The 21,660-nt window shown below is 47.0% G+C and overlaps 3 protein-coding genes across 37 annotated transcripts in view; all 3 read right to left on the bottom strand.

Annotated features, from left to right (window-relative positions):
* PTPRH (protein tyrosine phosphatase receptor type H) overlaps positions 1-6,650 on the bottom strand; it is a 30,297-nt gene extending 23,647 nt beyond the window's left edge. For all 4 annotated transcript variants that reach the window (XM_083471818.1, XM_083471819.1, XM_083471821.1 and 1 more), the window contains exons 1-2: positions 5,745-6,650; positions 474-510 (exon numbers count right to left, since the gene is read on the bottom strand). In XM_083471818.1, the coding sequence (XP_083327944.1) occupies positions 474-510; positions 5,745-5,795 (88 nt within the window). In that variant the 5' untranslated portion in view covers positions 5,796-6,650. The remainder of the gene's footprint in view (positions 1-473; positions 511-5,744) is intronic.
* Positions 6,651-7,059: 409 nt separating this feature from the next.
* On the bottom strand, positions 7,060-14,276 carry TMEM86B (transmembrane protein 86B). 2 transcript variants are annotated; one of them, XM_083472053.1, is made up of 3 exons: positions 14,160-14,276; positions 11,086-11,338; positions 7,060-8,724 (listed from the first exon to the last, which is right to left on the bottom strand). In XM_083472053.1, the coding sequence occupies exons 1-3, from the start codon at positions 14,208-14,210 to the stop codon at positions 8,324-8,326; spliced, it is 705 nt and encodes a 234-aa protein (XP_083328179.1). In that variant the 5' UTR covers positions 14,211-14,276; the 3' UTR covers positions 7,060-8,323. The 2 variants fall into 2 exon arrangements, with proteins under 2 accessions (XP_083328179.1, XP_083328180.1); XM_083472054.1 differs by having other exon boundaries at positions 11,086-11,333.
* Positions 14,277-15,913: 1,637 nt separating this feature from the next.
* Positions 15,914-21,660, bottom strand: part of PPP6R1 (protein phosphatase 6 regulatory subunit 1) — a gene marked incomplete at its 3' end in the record, with an annotated part of 63,728 nt that continues 57,981 nt past the window's right edge. For 14 of the 31 annotated variants that reach the window (XM_083471830.1, XM_083471833.1, XM_083471843.1 and 11 more), the window contains 3 exons: positions 21,140-21,236; positions 18,945-19,070; positions 15,914-18,584 (listed from right to left, as the gene is read on the bottom strand). In XM_083471830.1, coding sequence (XP_083327956.1) covers positions 18,581-18,584; positions 18,945-19,070; positions 21,140-21,236 — 227 coding nt within the window. Of the gene's footprint in view, positions 18,585-18,940; positions 19,071-21,139; positions 21,237-21,660 lie in introns of those variants that run through there. The other 17 variants (XM_083471825.1, XM_083471836.1, XM_083471839.1 and 14 more) reach the window with 2 other exon arrangements.

The raw sequence follows: 21,660 nt of genomic DNA, 5'->3' as shown, positions 1-21,660 counted from the left end.
GAACTACCTTTGCATGAACTTCTACGGAAGGCACTGTTTGCCCTTCAGGGTCCATCTAAACCAGTGTTCTTTGACTTTGAGTCCACAGGTGCTGTTGGACTACAACTCCCATCATCCTTGGCCAGTTTAGTCAGGGATGATGGGAGTTGTAGTCCAAAAAATATATATTTAGGGCTGGTTGAACACTGACCTCTGGTGAGTTCAGAGGTAGCTACTCTTCCACATCGCCCTGCCTTGCAGTGAAGAGGATTTTAGCACTCGTCAAATGTAGTCATGCAGTCAAATGCTTTCCTGTAATCGCCTCAGTACCTTTACATCAGCTTTCAGGCAGGCAATATTTCAACAGGTGCACCCCTCCCCATTGCGGCATCTCCACGTTGGAGAAAGTTGCACCTGCTGAATTTCCTTGCAAAGCTAAAGACACACACAAAACCGACATAAAAACGTTGGCTATCATCATAGAAGCAACTCACTGTGTTGTCCAGGCTGAAGGAGCAGCAGCAGCAGCACCTGGCAGGGGGAAAGGCGTAATGTGAAAGACGTAGGCTTTTTTTTTTATTCCCAGAAGGCCTTGCTCACAGATGTTGGCACTGTGATTCCCATGAACACCGTTTAACCTGGCTCATGTTATCGGTAGGATGCCTGTACGAGTTATTCCTCATGCATTTCTGAGCAACGTCATCAAAACCCCCATCAGGCTGGACTTTCATAGAATCATCAGAGATGGAAGGGGCCATGAGGGTCATCTAGTCCAACCCCCTGCGATGCAAGAATCTTTTGCCCAACGTGGGGCTCAAACCCACAACTCTGAGATTCAGAGCCTCATGCTTTACTGACTGAGCTGTGTTGCGGCTTCGGCTCCCCTGGTTCCCTGTCTCCACCTCATGGGTTTTCAACATTATCTCCATCTTTCTAAGGCGCCGTGTATTTAAAGCACATCCGTCGCCACCCCAATCTGGAATCCTGAGTACAGTGGTTTGTTAAGGGTGCTGGGAGTTGTAGTTCTGTGAGCAGTAAACTACATTTCCCAGCATTCTCTGGGGGAAGCCGTGTGCTTTTAATGCATGGTGTGTACACAGCCTCAGAGTCTAATGTTTTCCTATAGTTGGAGTTGCCAACATGCCACCCATGGGTGCAGTGGTACTCTGGGGAGGAGCGGGTCTTCCCCTGGTTGTTGTTGTTTAGTCGTTTAGTCATGTCCGACACTTCGTGACCCCCTGGACCAGAGCACGCCAGGCACTCCTGTCTTCCACTGCCTCCCCATGTTGGTAGCTTCAAGAACACTGTCCAACCATCTCGTCCTCTGTCATCCCCTTCTCCTTGTGCCCTCCATCTTTCCCAACATCAGGGTCTTTTCCAGGGAGTCTTCTCTTCTCATGAGATGGCCAAAGTATTGGAGCCTCAGCTTCAGGATCTGTCCTTCCAGTGAGCACTCAGGGCTGATTTCCTTAAGAATGGATAGATTTGATCTTCTTGCAGTCCATGGGACTCTCAAGAGTCTCCTCCTGCACCGTAATTCAGAAGCATCAATTCTTTGGCGATCAGCCTTCTTTATGGTCCAGCTCTCACTTCCATAAGCATTCTAGGGCCCCTGCCTCACTGCCCCCTTGGTCATGAGGAGGCTGGGTTCCTTTTTTTTTGAATAGCCCATAGAGCTGGAGGAGGAAGTTGGAAGAGTTGTGCTCTTTCCCCACTTCCTCGTTCAGCTCTGTCTGTGTACTTTTCAAGGCTCAGATCTGTTCTGCGCGATCCAACCTTTACCCAGAGCCATTGGGAAAAGGGAAGTCTTGATGTGCAGGCTTTCTGTCTCTTGGAGAGCGAGCAGGGGCTGATCCAGGGGAGGAAATTTACCCAGATAGAGTGGCACCTTCTGCACTCAGTCAAAAATCCAAACTCGCCTGTGGAGGCCCTAAAATATTTGTCGCTCCCTGATCCTAACTGATACACAAACACACTGCACCTTCCACGTGATCTGTGAAGCCCAGGTTGCGCTAAACACACTAGGGTTTGTTCAAAAACTGTTTTGCATTTCCAAGGGGAATATTTGCATTTACTGCTTTGTCCAGGGGCCCTATGGCGACAGAGAAGTCTGGGTAAAGATTATATTGCTATAGTTGAGTAAACACTATGGACTGTTTTCTTCCCCTTTCACTCTTCCCCACTCTAAATATCCATCCCGAGGAATAGTCCTGTGTAGCACAAAAGCTTGCATCATCATTATTTTTTTTAAATGTTATCTTTTCCCAAGCAAAGATAAAGTGTAGTTCGCTGTGTACTTTGAATGGGATTAGATGCCAAAACCAGTGTGTTATGGTGGTTAGCGTGTTGGACTGTGACCTGGGAGCTCAAGATTCAAATCCCCACCCAGACACGAAGTTCGCTGGGTGACCTTGAGCCAGTCACTGTCTCTCAGCCTAACCTACCTCACAGGGTTGTTGTGAGGAGAAAATGGGGGGGGGGGGAGAGACGTACAGCACCTTGAGGTCCTTGGAGGAAAAGGGGGGATAGAAATCTAATAAATAAATAGAGCCTATGAAATATACTCGGAGTCAAGTGTGGATCATAGTAGTGAGGAATGCCAGTTCCCCCGAAACATCTGCTTTATATATATTATTTACACAATGGGCCCCATGTGATTGGCTAATTCCGGGATTCTCCTATAGGCCAATCAGGTTGCGGATTCACTTCCACCTGGAGTTGGATTGGGTGGCTCCTGTGGACCAATCAGTCTGCTGCATTCTGGATCCTATTGTTCTAGGACCAATCAGACTGCTGCATTCTGAATCCTATTGTTCTAGGACCAATCAGACTGCTGCATTTTGGATCCTATTCAACTCAGTACATAACACCCTGCAAAGTCTGGCACCCGGAATATGTTTTCTCAGGACCATGCCCCATTGGTTCAATGGGACTTACTTCCAAGTAATGGTGCTTAGGATTGCAGCTTTAGGTCTGCAATAAAGACCCTCCACCAGCGTTTCAGCTGGTTTCTGCTTAAAGGAGAGAGCAAAAAGCCAGCTCACTGTACCTCCTGTGCTGGAATATATCCCCAAAGCGTGCAAGTTGGAGGGCATGAGCAGCTGGTGGTGACCTGGGTGCCTTTCACAAAACCTAAATCTTGTGGTCTGAGTCAGGATCAGCAGCCCAGCAATGGCTGCTTTCTAAACTCCAGCCTGTGAGCTGAGACTGTGGGCATTCCTGCGTAAGGGGGAAGGGCGTAGCTTGGTGGTACAGCGGGAGTTCAGTCCTGCCTTCTGCAGGGATGAACTGCATCTCTAATTCCCCCACACCTGACATCACAAATGGTGTGGGGCAGGTGACTTGGGGGGGTGGCCTTCTGGGCCATTGGGGAGGCCTGGCAGGTCAGATCTGACACATCGATCAGAGGTTCCCCATCATCCCTAGTGTGGCACAAGAGAAAATTAATTGGGCACATCATCATCTGCAAGGCAGCTTTTCCAATATGCGAAGGTGCCAATTATATCACTTCTTTGCTGCCTTCAGCCTTTAGGGTTTTTTTTAGCAAGAATGCCAAATACATGTCTCTAGCAATTGTTCAGCCTGCAGCAAACCTCTAACTGAAGCTGCCCAGGGACTTTTGCTGAATGGCCCTTATTTTCTTTTTAAGAAAACGTTATAGACAGGTCTTGGTCACAGAGCATTGCTGGGTAATATCACGGTACATGATCTGCTATCTGGAAAATTTCCATTTTCATTCCACTTTCCACTAACTGCAGAAAAGTAACACCTCAGCAGGGCTAAAGAGCTTGAATGTGGCTTTGGGAGACACACTGTGCCTGCTGAAAACAAAACACAGGTTTCTAGCCCTCATTAATTAATGTTAATCAATACGATGTGCTCTTCAGGGCTGAGCAACGTAACAACTCCCTTAGAGTCCCCTTCTGCCATTCCTGTCATGTAACATACACCTCACAGCCAGTACACAGATGCACACCTGTAACCTGCTGTACAGGTGTATTTGAGCATCTGGTGGCTTGGTGAATAGGTGGTGTTTGCAATAAAAACAATTAAATCCCTAATGACAGTGTGAAGGTTGGTAGTACAAAGTCATACGTGCAATACAATCAGAAATCTTCAATGTCCCTCAGTCTCCCCCAGTCTGTTTCACCAACAAACTCACGCAAATACTCTTAGCCCATAGAAGGATAATGTAAAGTCAAACATTTCGCCAGAAATACAATCTCTGTCTTGGATTAACTAACACAACTGATTCCCCAAGCCAATCTAAAATATATCTACAGTAATAGTATAGTGGTCTATGCAATAATTCATCAGATTTAGATTAAAAAAGTAAAACCTTGGCTGGGTTAAATAATAATAATGAAACATGCCCTTTAAAACATCTTGCCATTTTTACACAACAGCTGTGTGGAAAATGCTTCTCTCTTAGTTTTTCTATGCAAGGATTGAATCTAAGGATATTACTGTATTTGAAATTCCTTCTGACGAACAGATACCTTTGAAACACACTGGAACTTGGAATGCTGCAAGATTTTAAAATCCCATATATTTTATTGTGTATATATTTGTGAAAATGACATACAAAAATGCATTTTTGAAAATGGTTTTGGAAAAATGTGGATATTTGTATATGTGCATCAGTCAATCACTTTGCGGTGCTAATGGACTCTGTCCTGTCATTTTTTTGAATTGCAAATAATAACTTTCCCATTATGTTAATTTTCCTCTAACATACCCACTCCTCTTTGTGTGCCATCCCCAACTGCCTCCTGCCCCTGCCCTGCCAATATTCCAGTTCTGTTCTCAGCTACAGAACAGAAGTTAAAATGTTGAGAGTCTAGGGATAGGGAAGAAATGAGATTCAGTTTGCGTTTAAAGGCACAAACTAAAGAATTTGTGCTTTCCAGAACAATACATGAACTGAAACGCAGCCATCCTCCAAAATTCACATCACTCCATTTTTACAATCCAGTTCTCCAGCCAAGTAACTGCATTAACAGCATTTACACAATCAAATGTCACATCTAGTTTGGCTCTTAAACTAGCTGCTTCGGTGGCCCCACATTCAAAAACAAGACTAAGAACTAGTGGCTGAGTATTTCCTCCTCCCTCCCAAATGCATTTTCCTTTTGTGCTGTGTCTTGCTGGGTGTGGGCAAGATGATGCCTACGCCAGCTTTAGATTGGGGTAGAGCTATAGCTCAGCTGTACAGCACCTGCTTTGCATGCAAAAGGTCCCAAGTTCAGCATCTGCACTGATAAGGCCACCAGAGAACCCTGTCTGAAACCTTAGAAAGGTGCTGTTATCTGGTGTGCACACTGCTTAGATGAACAATGGTCTGACCCAGTATAAGGCAGATTCCTGTGTTTGTTTGTTTGTTGCATTAATATCCCACCTTTTCCTCCAAGGAGGTGGTGGTGTATATGGTTATCCCCCTCCTCATTTAGTCTCCACAACAACCCTGTGAGGTAGGTTAGGCTGAGAGGCAGTGACTGGCTTAGGGCCACCCAGTGAGTTTCACTGCTGAGTGGGAATTTGAATCTGGTCTCCCAGATACTAGCCTTTCGCTCTAATCACTACACCACACTGCTGCAGCCACTTCTGGTATGCAGTGGGTCTATATCCAGGGATCCTTCCTTTACCGGAGAGGCACAACCAACCCTAGGGATGAGGGAACAGCTCTTTATGCCAAAGAAACAGCTGACTAGGGGGTTTGGGTTTGGGTTTGGGTTTGCTTTTGTTTTTATTTTAAATCCACTTACCAGCAGCAAGGGCAGCCAACCTCCTCTTGGGCGTAGCATGCAAGATGCCATCAGCCAACAGGCCCCAGGGTTGAAAACGATCCCCAGCTCCCCCAGAAGGGAGTAAGCATCCCGACACCATGCGCCCCTGGCCACTCTCTTCCTGATCTTCCTTTCTACCTGCTGTGGCACCTGTTCCCTTTTGGCTGGGCAGACGGCTTTGTCCCCTCCTCCTTCCACGCCCGCAACTCAGGAGGAAGTGAATCAGCCAGTGGCAAAACAACCAGCAGCAACCCACTGGGCAAACAGCTCCCCATTATTTTGCCCATACTTGAAGAGAGTTGGTGGGGTTTTTTTTGGGGGGGGGGGTTAAAGTCTCTCTCTGTGTGTGTTTCATAGCTTAGTGGCAGAGTATCTGGTTTGCAGAGAGAAGGCTGCCAATTCAAATCCCTGACATCTTTAGATTCCCTGCCAGAAACCCTGGCGTTCAACAATATCTGGGATGGGATAGCTCAACTGGTAAGAGCACGAGACTCTTCATCTCAAGGTTGTGGGTTCGAGTCCCACGTTGGGCAAAAAGATTCCTCGCATGGGGTTGGACTAGATGACCCCCATGGTTCCTTTCAAGTCTACAGTTCTATGATCTGGAGTACCACAGGCTCCCCTTAAAATAATGTGGATAAATATGTTGGGTTTTAAAAGTAGCCCAGGTTGCTGTTTCAACACCTAAACCGGGGGGTGGGGGGTGGGCTGACCTGTGGCTCTCCAGATGTTGTGGATGGCAACTTCCATCAGACCTAGCCAGCATGGGCAAGCATTGGGGAGGATGGGGGTTGTAGTCCAATAACATCTGGGTGGCTGCCGGTTAGGCAGACGTGGAGTCTGTTCGCATTAGAGGCCGAAATCACAGCAAGGTCAGTTCCCCCCTGCTGCATTTCAAGCGGCATTTGCATGTTATTGCTCACATCAGAGAAGGGGCAGAGGTGTCTTCATCCTCCACACGTGACCTTTTTGGTTTCCCTGCCCCACAACCGCACAACCCCCATAACTTGTATTCATGAAGCTGGCATGATAGAAGAAGAAAAAGAAGAGGAGTTTGGATTTGATATCCCGCTTTATCACTAAGGAGTCTCAAAGCGGCAAACATTCTCCTTTCCCTTCCTCCCCCACAACAAACCCTCTGTGAGGTGAGTGGGGCTGAGAGACTTCAGGGAAGTGTGACTGGCCCTAGGTCACCCAGCAGCTGCATGTGGAGGAGCGGAGACGCGAACCCGGTTCCCCAGATTGCAAGACTACCGCTCTTAACCACTACACCACATTGGCTCTCCCCGATAGGGTACATTCACTGCTTACTCCACATCCAGTTTTGTAGTTGAATTGAAACTGGTTTGAAGGAGGAAATATGCATCAAACAGCAGTATTTTTTTTTAATAAAGTACAGAATCAATATGGCGAACGTCATGTGAATATGACTTCAAAGTCTAGCAGTGGAGTTCACTGGATGCAGAGTAAAAGGTCATGTGAACTAACCCTTGATCTACATTGAGACACAGTAGGTAGGGCAATGCCTTTATTAGAATCGTCTGAAAGAGTGAGCAAGCTTCTGTGTTTTCAATAACTCTTCTTCACACTAAAAAAGAGGCCGCAGGGTGTTGGTGGAGAAGCAAAGCTGGACAGAGAAGTCTTCAGTATGGCTTTCAGAATCATGACAAGCTCTGTCCATTTCCCTTAACCTTCCCCCAACTTGTTGTTTTGCTCGTCATCTAAAGTGAAGATGAGACAAGAGAACTGAGAAGCTTGCACACTGTTTTGTGACATTCCAGTCAGTCCTAAAAGGTATTATCCTAGTGTGGTTTTTTTGGTTGTTGTAAGCCAAGGGTTGTATCTGGGATTAGTTCTACTCAGTACAGACCCATTGAAATTAGCGGACCTAACTGATTTCCATGGGTCTGCAACTTGCCAAATGACACCGCCCCTCATACATGATTTTTGGCCCTGAGAGTAGCAGATTGTGAGATGAAGAGAGCAGGTATTATCTGGGTTCATTTCCCTTTACAGTCGTACCTCGGGTTACAGACGCTTCAGGTTACAGACTCCGCTAACCCAGAAATAGTACCTCAGGATGAGAACAGAAATTGCATGCGGCCGGCACGGCAGCAGCGGGAGGCCCCATTAGCTAAACTGGTACCTCAGGTTAAGAACAGTTTCAGGTTAAGAACGGACCTCCAGAACGAATTAAGTTCTTAACCCGAGGTACCACTGTTCCCCCCCCCCCGCCACAATATTGCTTTTGCTTTTCATGCTAAGCTGTCGCTATTGAATGTACTTGTAGATCTGCAAACACCCTGCATTATAGTGTGAAAGCTTATTGCTTTACCGTAAACAAACTACTTTCCACTGCTTTGGGGAAAGTGCATGAAGGGAAGAGATGAGAAAGCAAAATTGATTTGGGGGAAGGGGAGAGACTTGAGCTCCTGAGAGGAAGGACAGAGCCTAGAAAGTTATAGCTGAACTCGGGAGGAGTCAGGAGGTCAGATGCCTGCAGTCCTTTCTCCTGCACACAAAATGGTTGAAACTCGACAGCAGTCCAAGTCCTGCGCTCAGTTCTGCTTCTGAGAAACCTTCCGGGAGGACACAGACACCGCAATCAAAGCCTGGGCTGTGAAGTAGGTGCTCATTATCAGGAAGCGGGCATGAGGCAGCGAGGAGGAGCAGAAGTGATGGAGGGCGACAAACAGGTCGGACACGATGAAGATCACGCTGCCAAATGAGGTGCTCAGCTGGGCTTCCGTGCGGGACAGAGCACGCCAGCACATGGTGCCGATGATGGCCGCATAAGCTGGCCCGGCGTAGGCAAAGACACCCTGAAGGCAGGGAAAGATGAGGATGACGTACGACGTGGCCACCAACCCCAGAACCACCAGGAAGGTGAGGGGCCGAAAGGGGCCCAGGCCAAAGGCTAAGATGTAGGAGACGTGGCACGCGGCAAAAGCAGCTGTCCCTACGAGGAGAGAAAATGGAGAAAAACACACAGAGAGAGAAATTCGAATCAGTTTGCACTTAAAGGCTAATCTACCTAGCTCTCATTTTCTGAAACAAATATGCAGACTGAAACACAGCCTTCAAAATTTGCACTTCACAGAATTTTGCAATAAATTCAGTGTGCATAAATACGCCTACACTGGTGGAAACACACAAATATACAGTCGTTCCTTGGAAGTCGAACGGAATCCATTCCGGAAGTCCATTCGACTTCCAAAATGTTCAAAAACCCAATTGCGGCTTCTGATTGGCTGCAGGAAGCTACTGCAGCCAATCAGAAGCCACGGAAGCCCTGTCGAACATTCGGGTTCCAAAAGAATGTTCACAAACCGGAACACTCACTTCCAGGTTTGAGGCGTTTGGGAGCCAAAACATCCGAGTTCCAGGGCGTTCAACAACCAAGGTACGACTGTATTAGATTCTGGGGGAAACCACTTTGCAGAACCCGTAAACAAAGCAGAGCTGTGTATTAGGAGACATTTGCACTAAAATGATGGGGAGTTTTTGTGAGGACTTAAAAAGAAAAAAATCACAAACCAACATAGAAATGGGGAACTGGGTTTACAATTGGAAAAACGAGAAACAAAGGCCTTACCTACATTTTACGACTAAGGGGCAATTCCCTGAATAGAGGGATTGTCATTTAAACCAGCCTGGGAATTATAGCTCTGGGAGGGGAATAGGGGTCTCCTAGCAACTCTCAGGACCCTTAACAAACGAAGCCATGACCACCTGAAGTGGCATGAGACTGCTTTAAATGGCCAAGGCAGGCCCTGTGGCGTACACAGTCTTGCTGCTGCCTCATCTCTCCTCACCCTGGCATGGGGCAGCCCTTTGGCCAGAGGAAAGCAAGTAAGAGACTCAGCCCCATCATGTCATCCACGACCGACTCCACCCTTCACATTAATCCTTAGATTTTACTAAGATCTGATGCACCCAATTATCTAGGTTGCGAATTAGATTTTGACATCCGTTGGATGGATGTTGCCATCAGCCAGCGCAGGTCCCAGAGGAAAAAATATCCCCAGATCTTTCCAATGGGGATGTTCTTCCTGATCCTTCTAGGAAATTATCCCGTCAGTCATTATATGTGTATTGCTGGTGCCCCCATGTGGCGAGAGATAGTATTTGTGGATGGATGAATTCAGATTTGCAGACTGGACAAGTCTCATTTTTAATAATTAATAATAATAATAATTTTATTTATACCCTGCCCTTCTGGCTGGGTTTCCCCAGCCACTCTGGGCAGCTTACAGCATATCTAAAAGCATAATAAAAACATCAAGCATTTGCACACATCTGCTGTGGCTAACATACGAAGTGCTGATAAACATTCATTTTTTTGGACTTATTTGGGCCCTGCTTTACTAGGTTGCCTAGATTCCTGCTGTCATCTTGATATCTGCTGGTGTTGTTTTGGGCACATTTTTTGCTGCATTTAGCTGCTTTATATGTATGCATTTATTTGATATTCCGCCCTATACCAGGAGGTCTCAGGGTGGTCCACAGAACAAAATCAGAATATAAAAACCACAAAATATATAATCAAAATCAAAACAGCAACTCAATAACTCCTCCCACAAAAAACAAAACAAAACAAAAAAGGGCATAGGATGTCAATCAAAGCAAAGACCTGATTAAAAAGGAACGTGTTTGCCTGGCGCCTAAAGGTGTATAATGAAGGTGCCAGACGAACGTCCCTGCGGAGAGCATTCCACAGATGGGGAGCCACTGCAGAGAAGAAGAAGAAGAAGAAGAGTTTGGATTTGATATCCCGCCTTTCACTCCCCTTCAGGAGTCTCAAAGCGGCTAACATTCTCCTTTCCCTTCCTCCCCCACAACAAACACTCTGTGAGGTGAGTGGGGCTGAGAGACTTCACAGAAGTGTGACTGGCCCAAGGTCACCCAGCAGCTGCATGTGGAGGAGCGGAGACGCGAACCCGGTTTCCCAGATTACGTGACTACCGCTCTTAGCCACTACACCACACTGGCCCCTTCTCATGTTGCCACCTTCCAGACCTCTTGGGGAGGAGGTACATGAAGGAGGGCCTCAGAAGATGATCTCAGGGTCCGGGTAAGTTCATATGGAAAGAGGTGGTCCTTGAGGAACTGCGGTCCTGAGATGTTTAAGGCTTTATAGGTCAAAACCGGCACATATATAACTACATTTCGATCCCATCTTATCTGCAGGGAGCTCAAGGCAGTGGACATGGTTCTCCCCCTCCTCACTGAATCCCCACAGCGCAAACCTCATAAAGTGCAAACTGGTGGTTAACAGAATAATAAAAATAATAATTTTGAGGTCCCTCAAACCTCATACCTGGAAGGAAAAGTTCTGACCACACCAAACAGATGTCCCCTACTGCTGAGAACAGCAGGCCTCGGAAAATGTGGCGGGCATATGGTGTGAAAACAGCCATACTGTAGGCGTGGGAAGCCACGAAGAACGCCAAGGAAAGGACGGGGAGGCATTTGACGATGGCGCTCTGCACACTGTTCTCAGGAAGCCAGAGGATGAAGTACGACGTGCAGGAGATGGCGAAAGGCAGCAGCTTATACAGCAAACCCCTTTTCTAAGGATGTGACATGGAAAGAGAGTTCTTCAGTGATTCCTCCCTCCTTTTAGCCCCCCCCCCCATCTCACAGGGCTTTTTCTGTGGTGGCCCCTTCCTTGTAGAATCCCGCCTCCTCTGCAGGGTGTGTTTTGTTCCTCCATTGGTTGTTTTCCAAAGCTCCTTACAGACTTGACTATTCCAATTGGCTTTCAGCTGAATAGGGTTGGTGGTTTATCATTTTAACTGTGTATTATGTTAGATGGCGGCTGTTCTAAGTTGTTTTTATGCTTTTAACAGTAGGATTCCTCACTCAGGCAATCTGGCCAGACACCACCACCATTATTATTTCTTAAGGATGCCAGGCTAGCTTGCCCGGGCAGCGGCAGCAATTAACACTGATCAGTCTGTTTTAATAGTGTTGGTCCTGTTGTTTTCTGTGTCTTTTAATTACTTCTGCTAGTAGGGAGGGGGGGCACAAGGTTTGCCCTACCCTGGGTGCTGGCAACCCATGCTATGCTGCTGTTTCCAGTTTCCCCATTTGATTTCAAACAGCATTGTGTGCTGTGCTTGGGCTGAACTGACACACAGGTTATATCAGGTTTCTTCAACACCTAGTCAAATATCCAAGAACTGTAATATGCAAACACATGAACTTGTACACTCCGAAGCCAAAGTTTGACAGAGAATGCAAATTCCTTGGCCTCACTCTTTCATCGTACAGTGGGGAACACAAATCGTGGATGCAGCCTTTGCCAACCCCAAAGCTTTTGCTGTTCATTATTTTGACGATTGGCCAAGTAATATAGATTGCAGTTTCCCAGCACAATAGTTAAAAGGTAAAGGGACCCGTGACCATTAGGTCCAGTCATGGCCGACTCTGGGGTTGTGGCGCTCATCTCGCTGTATTGGCCAAGGGAGCCGGAGTACAGCTTCCAGGTCATGTGGCCAGCATGACTAAGCCGCTTCTGGCGAACCAGAGCAGCACACGGAAACGCCGTTTGCCTATTTATCTACTTGCAGTTTGACATGCTTTCGAACTGCTAGGTTGGCAGGAGCAGGGACCGAGCAATGGGAGCTCACCCCATCGCAGGGATTCGAACCGCCACCCTTCTGATCGACAAGTGCTAGGCTCTGTGGTTTAACCCACAGCGCCACCCAGTTACCCAGACCAAAAAAGAGAGCTCTGGATCCATTGCAAAGCTTGTTCCCCACCTCCCACCAAGTAAGTGTGTGTGTGTGTGTGAGAGAGAGAGAGAGAGAGAGAGAGAGAAAGAAAGAAAGAAAGAGGGAAAGAAAGAAAGAAAGAAAGAAAGAAAGAAAGAAAGAAAGAAAGAAAGAAAGAAAGAGAGAGAGAGAGAGAAAGAAAAAGACACTGCTAGTATAAACACCAAAACTCGGATTTAAAATCCTGGGACCCAAATGAGACGCCAGTTTTCTCCCTGCTATTAAACTGGAGTGTTCCAGTTGTCTTGTTGACAGAATTTTATGGACTCTGAACACTCATGATAGCGAAGGTGCCATCTTTAGAACATAAGAGGGGTCCTGCTGGGTCAGATTTCTCTAGTCCAGCATCCTGTGTTCACAGTGGTCAGCCAGACACCTCTGAGAAGTCCACAAGCAGGACATGAGTGCAACAGCACTCCTTGGTCCATGATCCCCAGCAACTTGTATTTGCAGGCATACAAGCCTCGACACTGGAGGTAACCGGCAACCTTCATAATATTAGTCGCCCTCGAGTCTTATTTTCCATGAATTTGCTTCACCGCCTTTTAAAGCTGTCCGCTTTGGTGGCGATCACTACATCATGTGGAAGCAAACTCCATAGTTTACCTATGCAATGAATTCTATAGTTTACTTCTGCACTGTCCTGAGATCTCCCACGGTTCAGCTTCATGGAATGGGCCCCGGCTTCTTTTGCACACAGGAGGGCTTTGGAAGTAACTTTCCACTTGCTCCACCCAACCACCTGCTCCATCATTTTAGTGACCCAAAGGGAGATGAATGAAAGGACTCCTGGCCCTGGAGGGGTTGGCAGAGCTTTGGGGTGGGGGCGCTTCACTCGAATATCTGGATTCCTTAAGGACTTGGACATTGGAGGAAACCTGGGTTCAAAGGTAGGGCTTTAGTGCACCAGAGAGTTTTGTGCAGTGTTTGTTTTAATAGGAAGCAATGCAAAGGGAGCCAGGATTCCCGAGTTCTCCATGAAGGAGAGGCGTGCAGCAAAAGAAAGCAAAAATCCAGGCGTCTTATTTGAGGCATCAACAGGTTTATCAGAGGAAGACATTTCCTTAAGCTGCTTCTGACAGTTAGTGGGTTGGGCTTAGTAGTTCCCAAACTTTTTGAGACCAGCACCCCCTTGGTTCCATAAACTCACCCCCAGTGACCCCTGACCTCTATAAAAAGCATTATTCAGGATCTTCGCATGATGATGACACAATGAAATTCAAAACAGTAACAATTAATTGCACATTTGTTTAAAATCCAATAAAAGCTATCTAGCTGACTTCGACAAAAAGGATGAACTTGATCCAGTGATATGAAAAAAGTCATTTACAACTCCAGTACCCCCCACCCCAGAAATCCCACTGCCCGCCAGGGAGCCACTGATCTAGCTCACTGATCTAGCTCAGCATTGTCCACCCTGACAGCAGCTCTTTCCAGGCAAGGTTGTTCCCCAGCCCTACCAGACAATGCCAAGAATGGAACCTTGGCTCATCGACAAGCACTGAGCTATGGACCCCTCCCCAGGTCAAGAAATCTCCCAGGGAGCCCCATCTCCCACCACTGTCTCTCCTGTCTCCTTCCAAGCACCCTTTGTAGCAGATATACAGACTCTTACGTTGGCCGCTGCCTTTTTCCTGTAGTGGGCATCTAGCTCCAGGATATCCATGGCCACTCCTAGCGCTGGCGGTAACAGAAGCTGCCTGATCTTGAAGCAGGTGCCAGTTATGCTTGCACCTTGCAGCAAAGTGGACTTTCAACTCCCTCAGGGTACAAGGGGCCAACTGATAAGACCTGTCACACTGTCTCTGCTTGGTACCAGAGTAGTAGTAGTAATAATAATAATAATAATAATTTTATTATTTATAACCCCGCCCATCTGGCTGGGTTTCCCCAGCCACTCTGGGCGGCTTACAACAAAATATTAAAAATACAGTAAAACATCAGACATTAAAAACTTACCTAAACAGAGAATAATAATAAAGGCTTTGCCCCACCCCTCCTCTAGACCCTCAAGTTCTGTTTAAAAGAAACCATTACCAAGCACAAGCTGATCAATACTCCCCTGCTCACATACGCAAGCCAGGAGGAACAAAAGGATTGGCAGCGTCTTTCTTCTCCTTAGTGCTCTGAAGGGCTGAAGCCATTTATTAAATAGTTGGCGTGAGGGGCTGCAGAGGTGGGTCATGAAAGATCCTGGCTAATCACATGTGCACACAGGGCCATCTTACCCATAGGCGCTAGGGGTGCGGGGCACCCGGGCGCCAGGCTCTCAGGGGCGCCAGGCTGAGAGTCCAGGGCCCGAGAGTTGAGTCCGGGGAAGAACCCGCCTGTCGTTGGAGCACCATGGTGGGCTCTTCTGCTGCCGGCGGCTCTGTGCTGTGAGTTCATAGAATCATAGAGTTGGAAGAGACCACAAGGGCCATCGAGTCCAACCCCCTGCCAAGCAGAAAACACCATCAGAGCACTCCTGACATATGGTTGTCAATAAAGACCTCCAAAGGAGGAGACTCCACCACACTCCTTGGCAGCAAATTCCACTGTCGAACAGCTCTTACTGTCAGGAAGTTCTTCCTAATGTTTAGGTGGAATCTTCTTTCTTGTAGTTTGGATCCATTGCTCCATGTCCGCTTCTCTGGAGCAGCAGAAAACAACCTTTCTCCCTCCTCTATGTGACATCCTTTTATATATTTGAACATGGCTATCATATCACCCCTTAAACTCCTCTTCTCCAGGCTAAACATGCCCAGCTCCCTTAGCCGTTCCTCATAAGGCATCGTTTCCAGGCCTTTGACCATTTTGGTTGCCCTCCTCTGGACACGTTCCAGTTTGTCAGTGTCCTTCTTGAACTGTGGTGCCCAGAACTGGACACAGTATTCCAGGTGAGGTCTGACCAGAGCAGAATACAGTGGCACTATTACTTCCCTTGATCTAGATGCTATACTCCTATTGATGCAGCCCAGAATTGCATTGGCTTTTTTAGTTGCCGCGTCACACTGTTGGCTCATGTCAAGTTTGTGGTCAACCAAGACTCTTAGATCCTTTTCGGGTGAGACTGAGCCAGCGAGATGCTGAGGCAGCCTCCTGGGCCAGTCAGCATCTCTGAGCCTAACCTACCTCGCAAGTTTGTTGTGAGAATGAAATGAGGAGGAGTACCACGTACACCACTTTGAGCACCTTGGAAGAAAAAGGTGGTAATAAGTAAAATAACTCCTTCCAAGGTGGCTTCCTATATTGATAGTATAGTCCATTCTGTAACATCAGGACTCTTAACACTGGTGTCTTTGGGGAGGGGGCGGTGTGACACATGGAGCGGGAGGAGGCAGCTAAGGAACTATTCGTTTCGTAGTAAAACGCAGAGAGCCAAGTCTATTACGGCCATAGAATCTCTTTATTCAAATAGAACACACACATACACACACACAGGGAAAAAGAAAAAAAGAAATTACTGACATGGCATGAACATGGCATGACGCAGACAACGCGAAAGGCCACTTCTGTCCTTTGTGGTTTAAGAGCTTCAAGAAATATTGCCACTTATATGGGGGTGGGAGAAAGAGAGGAAAGGGAGAGATGGGGAAGGGGTACAAGTTTACTGACCACCTGGAAGTAAAGAGGTGGGGTGAAGGGTGCTTAGTGCTTGCGCAAGGGAAAGGTCCCTCCACCGTGACTTCGCTTCCTACCACGCTCAATGTCCCGAATCAGACCTCTACAAACCTTGATATTAGATCTTCTTGCCACCTCCACACATACACCAAGCCCCACGGGCACTGGCGTTACGTACCCTTCCAAATCTCAAGGTGTTCTTGGCTGAACTTTTTTGCAATGCTCTTGTCCCAATTCTGTAGTCAGAGGCAAGGGTGAGGCAGTGAGATTTCATTTTCCTTTAAACACTATAAAAAGGAGCTACAGAAAAGTCCAAAGCACGTCAACAGCTGGATGGGAGGCCAGAAGAGAGAGGAAAAAAGCAGTAATTCTGAGGCCTTTGGTGGAAAATCCTGTTTCTAGCAGCCCCAAGAGAAGAGGAGCAGGATTTGGTTGGGGTAAGAATAAGAGCTCCTTGGCCTTCAAGGGAGTGTAACTGGGAAGCAAGGGGGGCACTTCTCTTTGGAACAAGGATTATGGAGAAGGGGAGGCTGCAGGATAGGTCCCTAGGGCATTCTACCAGGGTCATTTTGGTCTTTTGTGTTGTTAAGTGCAGGACTTTGAGCCAGAACTCTCAAAGAGGCAGGAGAATTTGGTTTTAAGTAGGTGGAGGGGGGCAGAAAACCCCACCCACACAACCCAAACAGATTCAGGGATGCAGGGGGAATAAACTGGGGGTCTAAAGTTACTTTTCTACAATGTACTTGCTGTAGTTCTGCAAGGTGAATCCCACCGCATAACCCCAGAGAAAGAAACCCTCTCCGTTTCCGATGACTCCCGAGGGAAAAGATTGCAATATTTGGATCCATATTTGGTTGCTGCAGTTAGGAGCAGCGAGGACGTGGGCCAAAATGCAGCCACCAACTCTTTTATCTGTTAATGTGCAGCTGGTGTCTGTCAATCAGCCACAATGAAGCTGAAGGACAAGCCAATATTCATGGACAAACTCCCTGTTGGAGACTGGTGGGGTTTCTGAAATCACAATGGGGCTGCTTAGGGCTAAGGATCATTTCCAAAACCAACTATAGAACACGTGCTGCTGGCATGGGTATCATTCCCCCCCCATGTCTTTTTTCAACAACCACTGCCATGGGAGGGAAGATGCTATGACAGGGTATTGCGCTTCCCCTCCCGACCATGCTGCTGCTTGGATATGCGGGAGAGACTGTGGACTTCCTGTGGAGCTCTTTAACAGTGAGAAGGAAACAAACCAATGCTGGAAGGAAAGTGAGTGGGGAAGGCAAAATCCACTGGGAGGAGGTCCAGCTTAAATCTCAGTGAGCTGGTGGACGTATGCTGACAGCGGGAGAAACAAAATGATGGAAACTTTAGGGTCAATCCAGATTTCACATGGTTGTATGCACACATCTCTCCTAAAAATTCTTTTCACTGAGTACACTGGTTGAAGAACCCTAAATGATGGCGATGTTTGGGGAGGCAGGCAGGGAATGGAAGCAACTATTTTCAGTCAGGAGACAGGGAAGGCTGGCTCTGCCTCCCTCTCCTTGGCCACCCATTGCTTCCTCTTGGATATTAGCTTCAAACAAGCGTCACGAGGGCAGAAATATCACAATTTCATCCCAGCGAGGAAAGGACAGCTCTCACACGACCTCACCCCCCTCATTGCACTTCCTAACCCTACCTTGAGGCAGTGGTCTTCAGAGAAGCCGCTTTAGGCAACCTCCTGATCCTTCTTTACCCTGTGAGATAATTCTGCCATGCTAATCTGACCTGCCACCCTGTGGGCAAATTTGGAGACGGGGGCTGAGGAGAGAGGAGCTGTGGCAGACTTGTGCTTGCAGGTGTGGCTGTCAGGTAGAGGAAGAGCCCTCAAAACAGTGGCGAGATTGTTGCTTCATGGGGTTTTTTCTCCCCGCCCTGTTCAGTGTTACCCCCCCATCAGAAGACCTCTGGTACGATATAAGCATAAAATTTAATTGCATCAAAACAGACAGGTTTTGCTCAGTGCAGCAGCGTGTACGTATGCATACTGGGAGGGCGGGGCGAGGGGGGGTTCGTAGGGGAAAGAGGCCAAAGGAGTAGAGACGGATCCCCCCCGCCCTGCAGAATTCCTGGGGGAGAGGCACTCTTGCTGGGCTGTGCCAACCAACGGGCCAGGAGGAGGAAGATGCTTTTGCGCTTGGGACGCACATCCGTTTCTCTCGCAGGTGCTCGTCGGTACCAGGTCCTGGTTTCTTCAGTGATTGCTCGGGGTGGGATAGGGGGAGAGGCTGGGCTCTTTCGCTGCCCCTTGCTGCTTTCTCTTCTGCCCCCTCCCCCACCTGCCCACAGGGGTGAAGGCACCGGAAGGACTGGGGACAGTCCCTGGCAAAATGGACTTGTTCGAGCAAGCAGCTGTGGGCCTTCCCCAGTGACGAGACCCACGGAGAGGCTTTATCTGGGGAAAGACAAGGACGGGGTGTGAGTGCATATTAACTATTTCGTCTACAGCTTATACACAGAGGAATGAGGGTATTCCCGCAGGAGGGAAGGAGCAGCTAGCTGCGCAATCCAGGAGTTTTACATCACGTGCGGAATTCAGCATCTTCTTTCAGTATTAAAACGCAAGAACGAGCTTCTCGTTCTCACGACGTCTGAAGCAGAAGAGAGGTTCTGTAGGGGAATGCCACCCTCTTCCATGAGCCAAGGACTCCCAACCCATATCCTGGTTCCCAGATGCCATCCTTCCTACATCCTGGCAGGCAGAGCAAAGAGCAGTTTGCAGGCTCATCTCCTCTTACCTACTGTCCCTCCTCACCTGGCTGCCGGCTGCTGCTGCTCTTCTGTCTGTTGGGAGCTGCTGTGCTGGGGTTGTGGAGTCTCTGTTGTCCCCTGGAGCGGCTGGGCGGAATCAGAGGTAGTTGGGGGAGGCTCTACTGTGCTGCTGAGGAAAGACAAGAGGGAACTGGTGGCAGAATAGGAGTGAAGCCGTGGCCTGGTCACACCACACACATGTTGGAAAGGAGTGTCAAATTTCACATGACACACACTGTTCTCACAATCAGATTAGAAAAGCAGGTCAGATCTAACCAGTGATACAATCCAGGTCTTGAAATCTCTACCGTTCCCAGATACTGAAGATCACGTAAATGTGGAGTGTGTGTGTGTGAGAGAGAGAGATCATCACATAAGGAATATGGCCTCTATATCTGTTTTGTTGCTGTGTTTCTCCTGCAGAAATTAATGGTTTCCAGCAGGGTGGATAAAAATCAATGATTTTTTTGATTAAAAAAAAAATATTAAATCAAATGTTTTTGATTTAAATTGGATTTTTAAAATAAAATGCTTTTGGAGGAAAAATCTTCCTAAAGATAGCTTTCTATTTAAGTTACATTATTGTCCAAAGGCTATTCATCAGGAAATAAGGATTTGTTTTAAGTTTTTCATGTGTGCTAAAACTCAGTCTGTTTAAAGAAATAAATGTTTAACAACATCAGTTAACAAACATGGATACATATACTATAATGTTATTGTTTTAGTTAAATTGTTACTAAGGAAATGATTATTTTCCTCCTTCCAATAAAGTACAGCAGAAAAGTTGTCCAAATATAAACCGTTATCTTATTAAATCTCACAATAATTTCATAATTATCTGTCTATGTATTTCTAATAGTATAACCAAACCAGTAATTTTTCATATCACTGTAAAAACTACTCTGAAAATTTATTATTCCAAAAATAAAACCTTCACCTGGTTGTAAATATGAAGATTATACCAGCAAGAATGAGTCTTTCTGTAAAGAAATGATTTAAATCAAGTCTTACTGACTAGTGATTTAAATTCTGATTTTAATCAATTTGATTTAAATCAAATCCACCCTGGTTCCCTGGGAATACTACTGAAAGGGAATAAAGAACTGCAAAAGGATACTGACAAGGTGTCAATAACCTCTGCCCTATCCCCTCAAGCCAGATTAAGAGGCAACTTTTCCTTCATACCAGCCTTTCAAGGTTGCAGCCCTCTAATATGTGATGTATTTATTCCCTAGGTCCATCTTAACCTGCTTTTCAAATCACAAATAATTCTCCCAGTGGAATACAGTTCAAATTCAACACTGTAGATAACACAACAAAAAAGGACCAGATAAAAATCAGAGCCAGCATAACAAGACAATTCCTTCTCTCTTCTTCCCTAAGTCCTAGTCACGAAAAGCCTGACTGAAAAGGAAAGCTTCAAAATCACCCGCTTTAAAAGGGACAAGCTCCCAGATCTGTAACAGTCTGGTGGTTCACATGTTACAGCAATCTATGGTTTAATGTGAATGAGCAGCAGGCTGGTGCCTGTTGCTGAAATCCCCTGCCTCTGCCATGCTGCTGGAAAAAAAAGTGGCCTGGTTTGCCATGCCACCCAAGCCTGGGGTTGTGGTTCCTTTCTCCTTTGTTTTTTGGAAGTAGGATCATCACGAGATCCATGTGTTCTGCTTGCTAGAGCGCAGAGTAACATTTACCACGGTGACCATCAATGTCAAAGGTTGGTTATTTTAAAAAATGTTTTAACTCCACCAACTAGACTGTGTGTGTTTTTACACACGTGTCTACACACAGATATATATATATATTAATACTCTTCCAATATACCTGGTGACTTTTGGAGCATTTTGTTGATATTACTGTACTTATTCATCTTAAAAATTGGGTGCCAGTGTGGTGTAGTGGTTAAGAGCGGTAGACTCGTAATCTGGTGAACCAGGTTCGCTTCCCCGCTCCTCCACATGCAGCTGCTGGGTGACCTTGGGCTAGTCATACTTGTCTGAAGTCTCTCAGCTCAGCCCCACTCACCTCACAGAGTGTTTGTTGTGGGGGAGGAAGAGAAAGGAGAATGTTAGCCGCTTTGAGACTCCTTCAGGTAGCGATAGAGCAGGATATCAAATCCAAACTCCTCCTCTTCTTCTTAGCAACTTTTCAGGGGAACCAAGAGCCAACTGTATCATGGATCACACCTAACCATCTTACCTGGCTACTGTTGTCATGGTGACGGGATTTGGTGGGTCACCCCCTTCTGGGGGGCCTGTGTCTGGAGTGGGAGGTTCCTGTTGAACACTAGAGGTTTCTGCAGGGGTGGGGTTGGGGAGAAAAAGAGGGAAAGAAGTTCAATAGTAAGTGGATAAAATGGTGATGGGTGTATCACGTCCAGAGGCAGCAGACAGGCTCAGAAAGGGTTATGTATGAAAGCCAAGCCCCTCTCAACTGCTGTAAACCTCACCTCTACGGAGATGCTACTTCTGAGCTTCCAGGCATAAGCCGCCTATATTCTCCCCCCCTCCCCAGGGTTCTCGCATTCATATGTACTAGAGACACACAGTAGGGAAGCAGAAGGCACGACAGTCATGGGGTGTTTAAGGAAGCTCACACGACTAAAGGTAAAGGGACCCCTGACCATTAGGTCCAGTTGTTACCAACTCTGGGGTTGCGGCGCTCATCTCGCTCTATAGGCTGAGGGAGCCAGCGTACAGCTTCCGGGTCATGTGGCCAGC

This window comes from Podarcis liolepis (genome assembly GCF_965112155.1).
Source record: "Podarcis liolepis genome assembly, chromosome: 13".
Classification (NCBI taxonomy): domain Eukaryota; kingdom Metazoa; phylum Chordata; class Lepidosauria; order Squamata; family Lacertidae; genus Podarcis; species Podarcis liolepis.
This window is presented reverse-complemented; position numbering and strand designations above follow the sequence as displayed.

Coding starts and splice junctions, on each gene's coding strand:
- TMEM86B (XM_083472053.1), bottom strand. CDS start 14,210: ATGGATATCCTGGAGCTAGATGCCCACTACAGGAAAAAGGCAGCGGCC. Junction 11,339..14,159: donor GGAAAAAGGCAGCGGCCAAC/GTAAGAGTCTGT, acceptor TCACATCCTTAG/AAAAGGGGTTTGCTGTATAA. Junction 8,725..11,085: donor GTCAGAACTTTTCCTTCCAG/GTATGAGGTTTG, acceptor CTCTCCTCGTAG/GGACAGCTGCTTTTGCCGCG.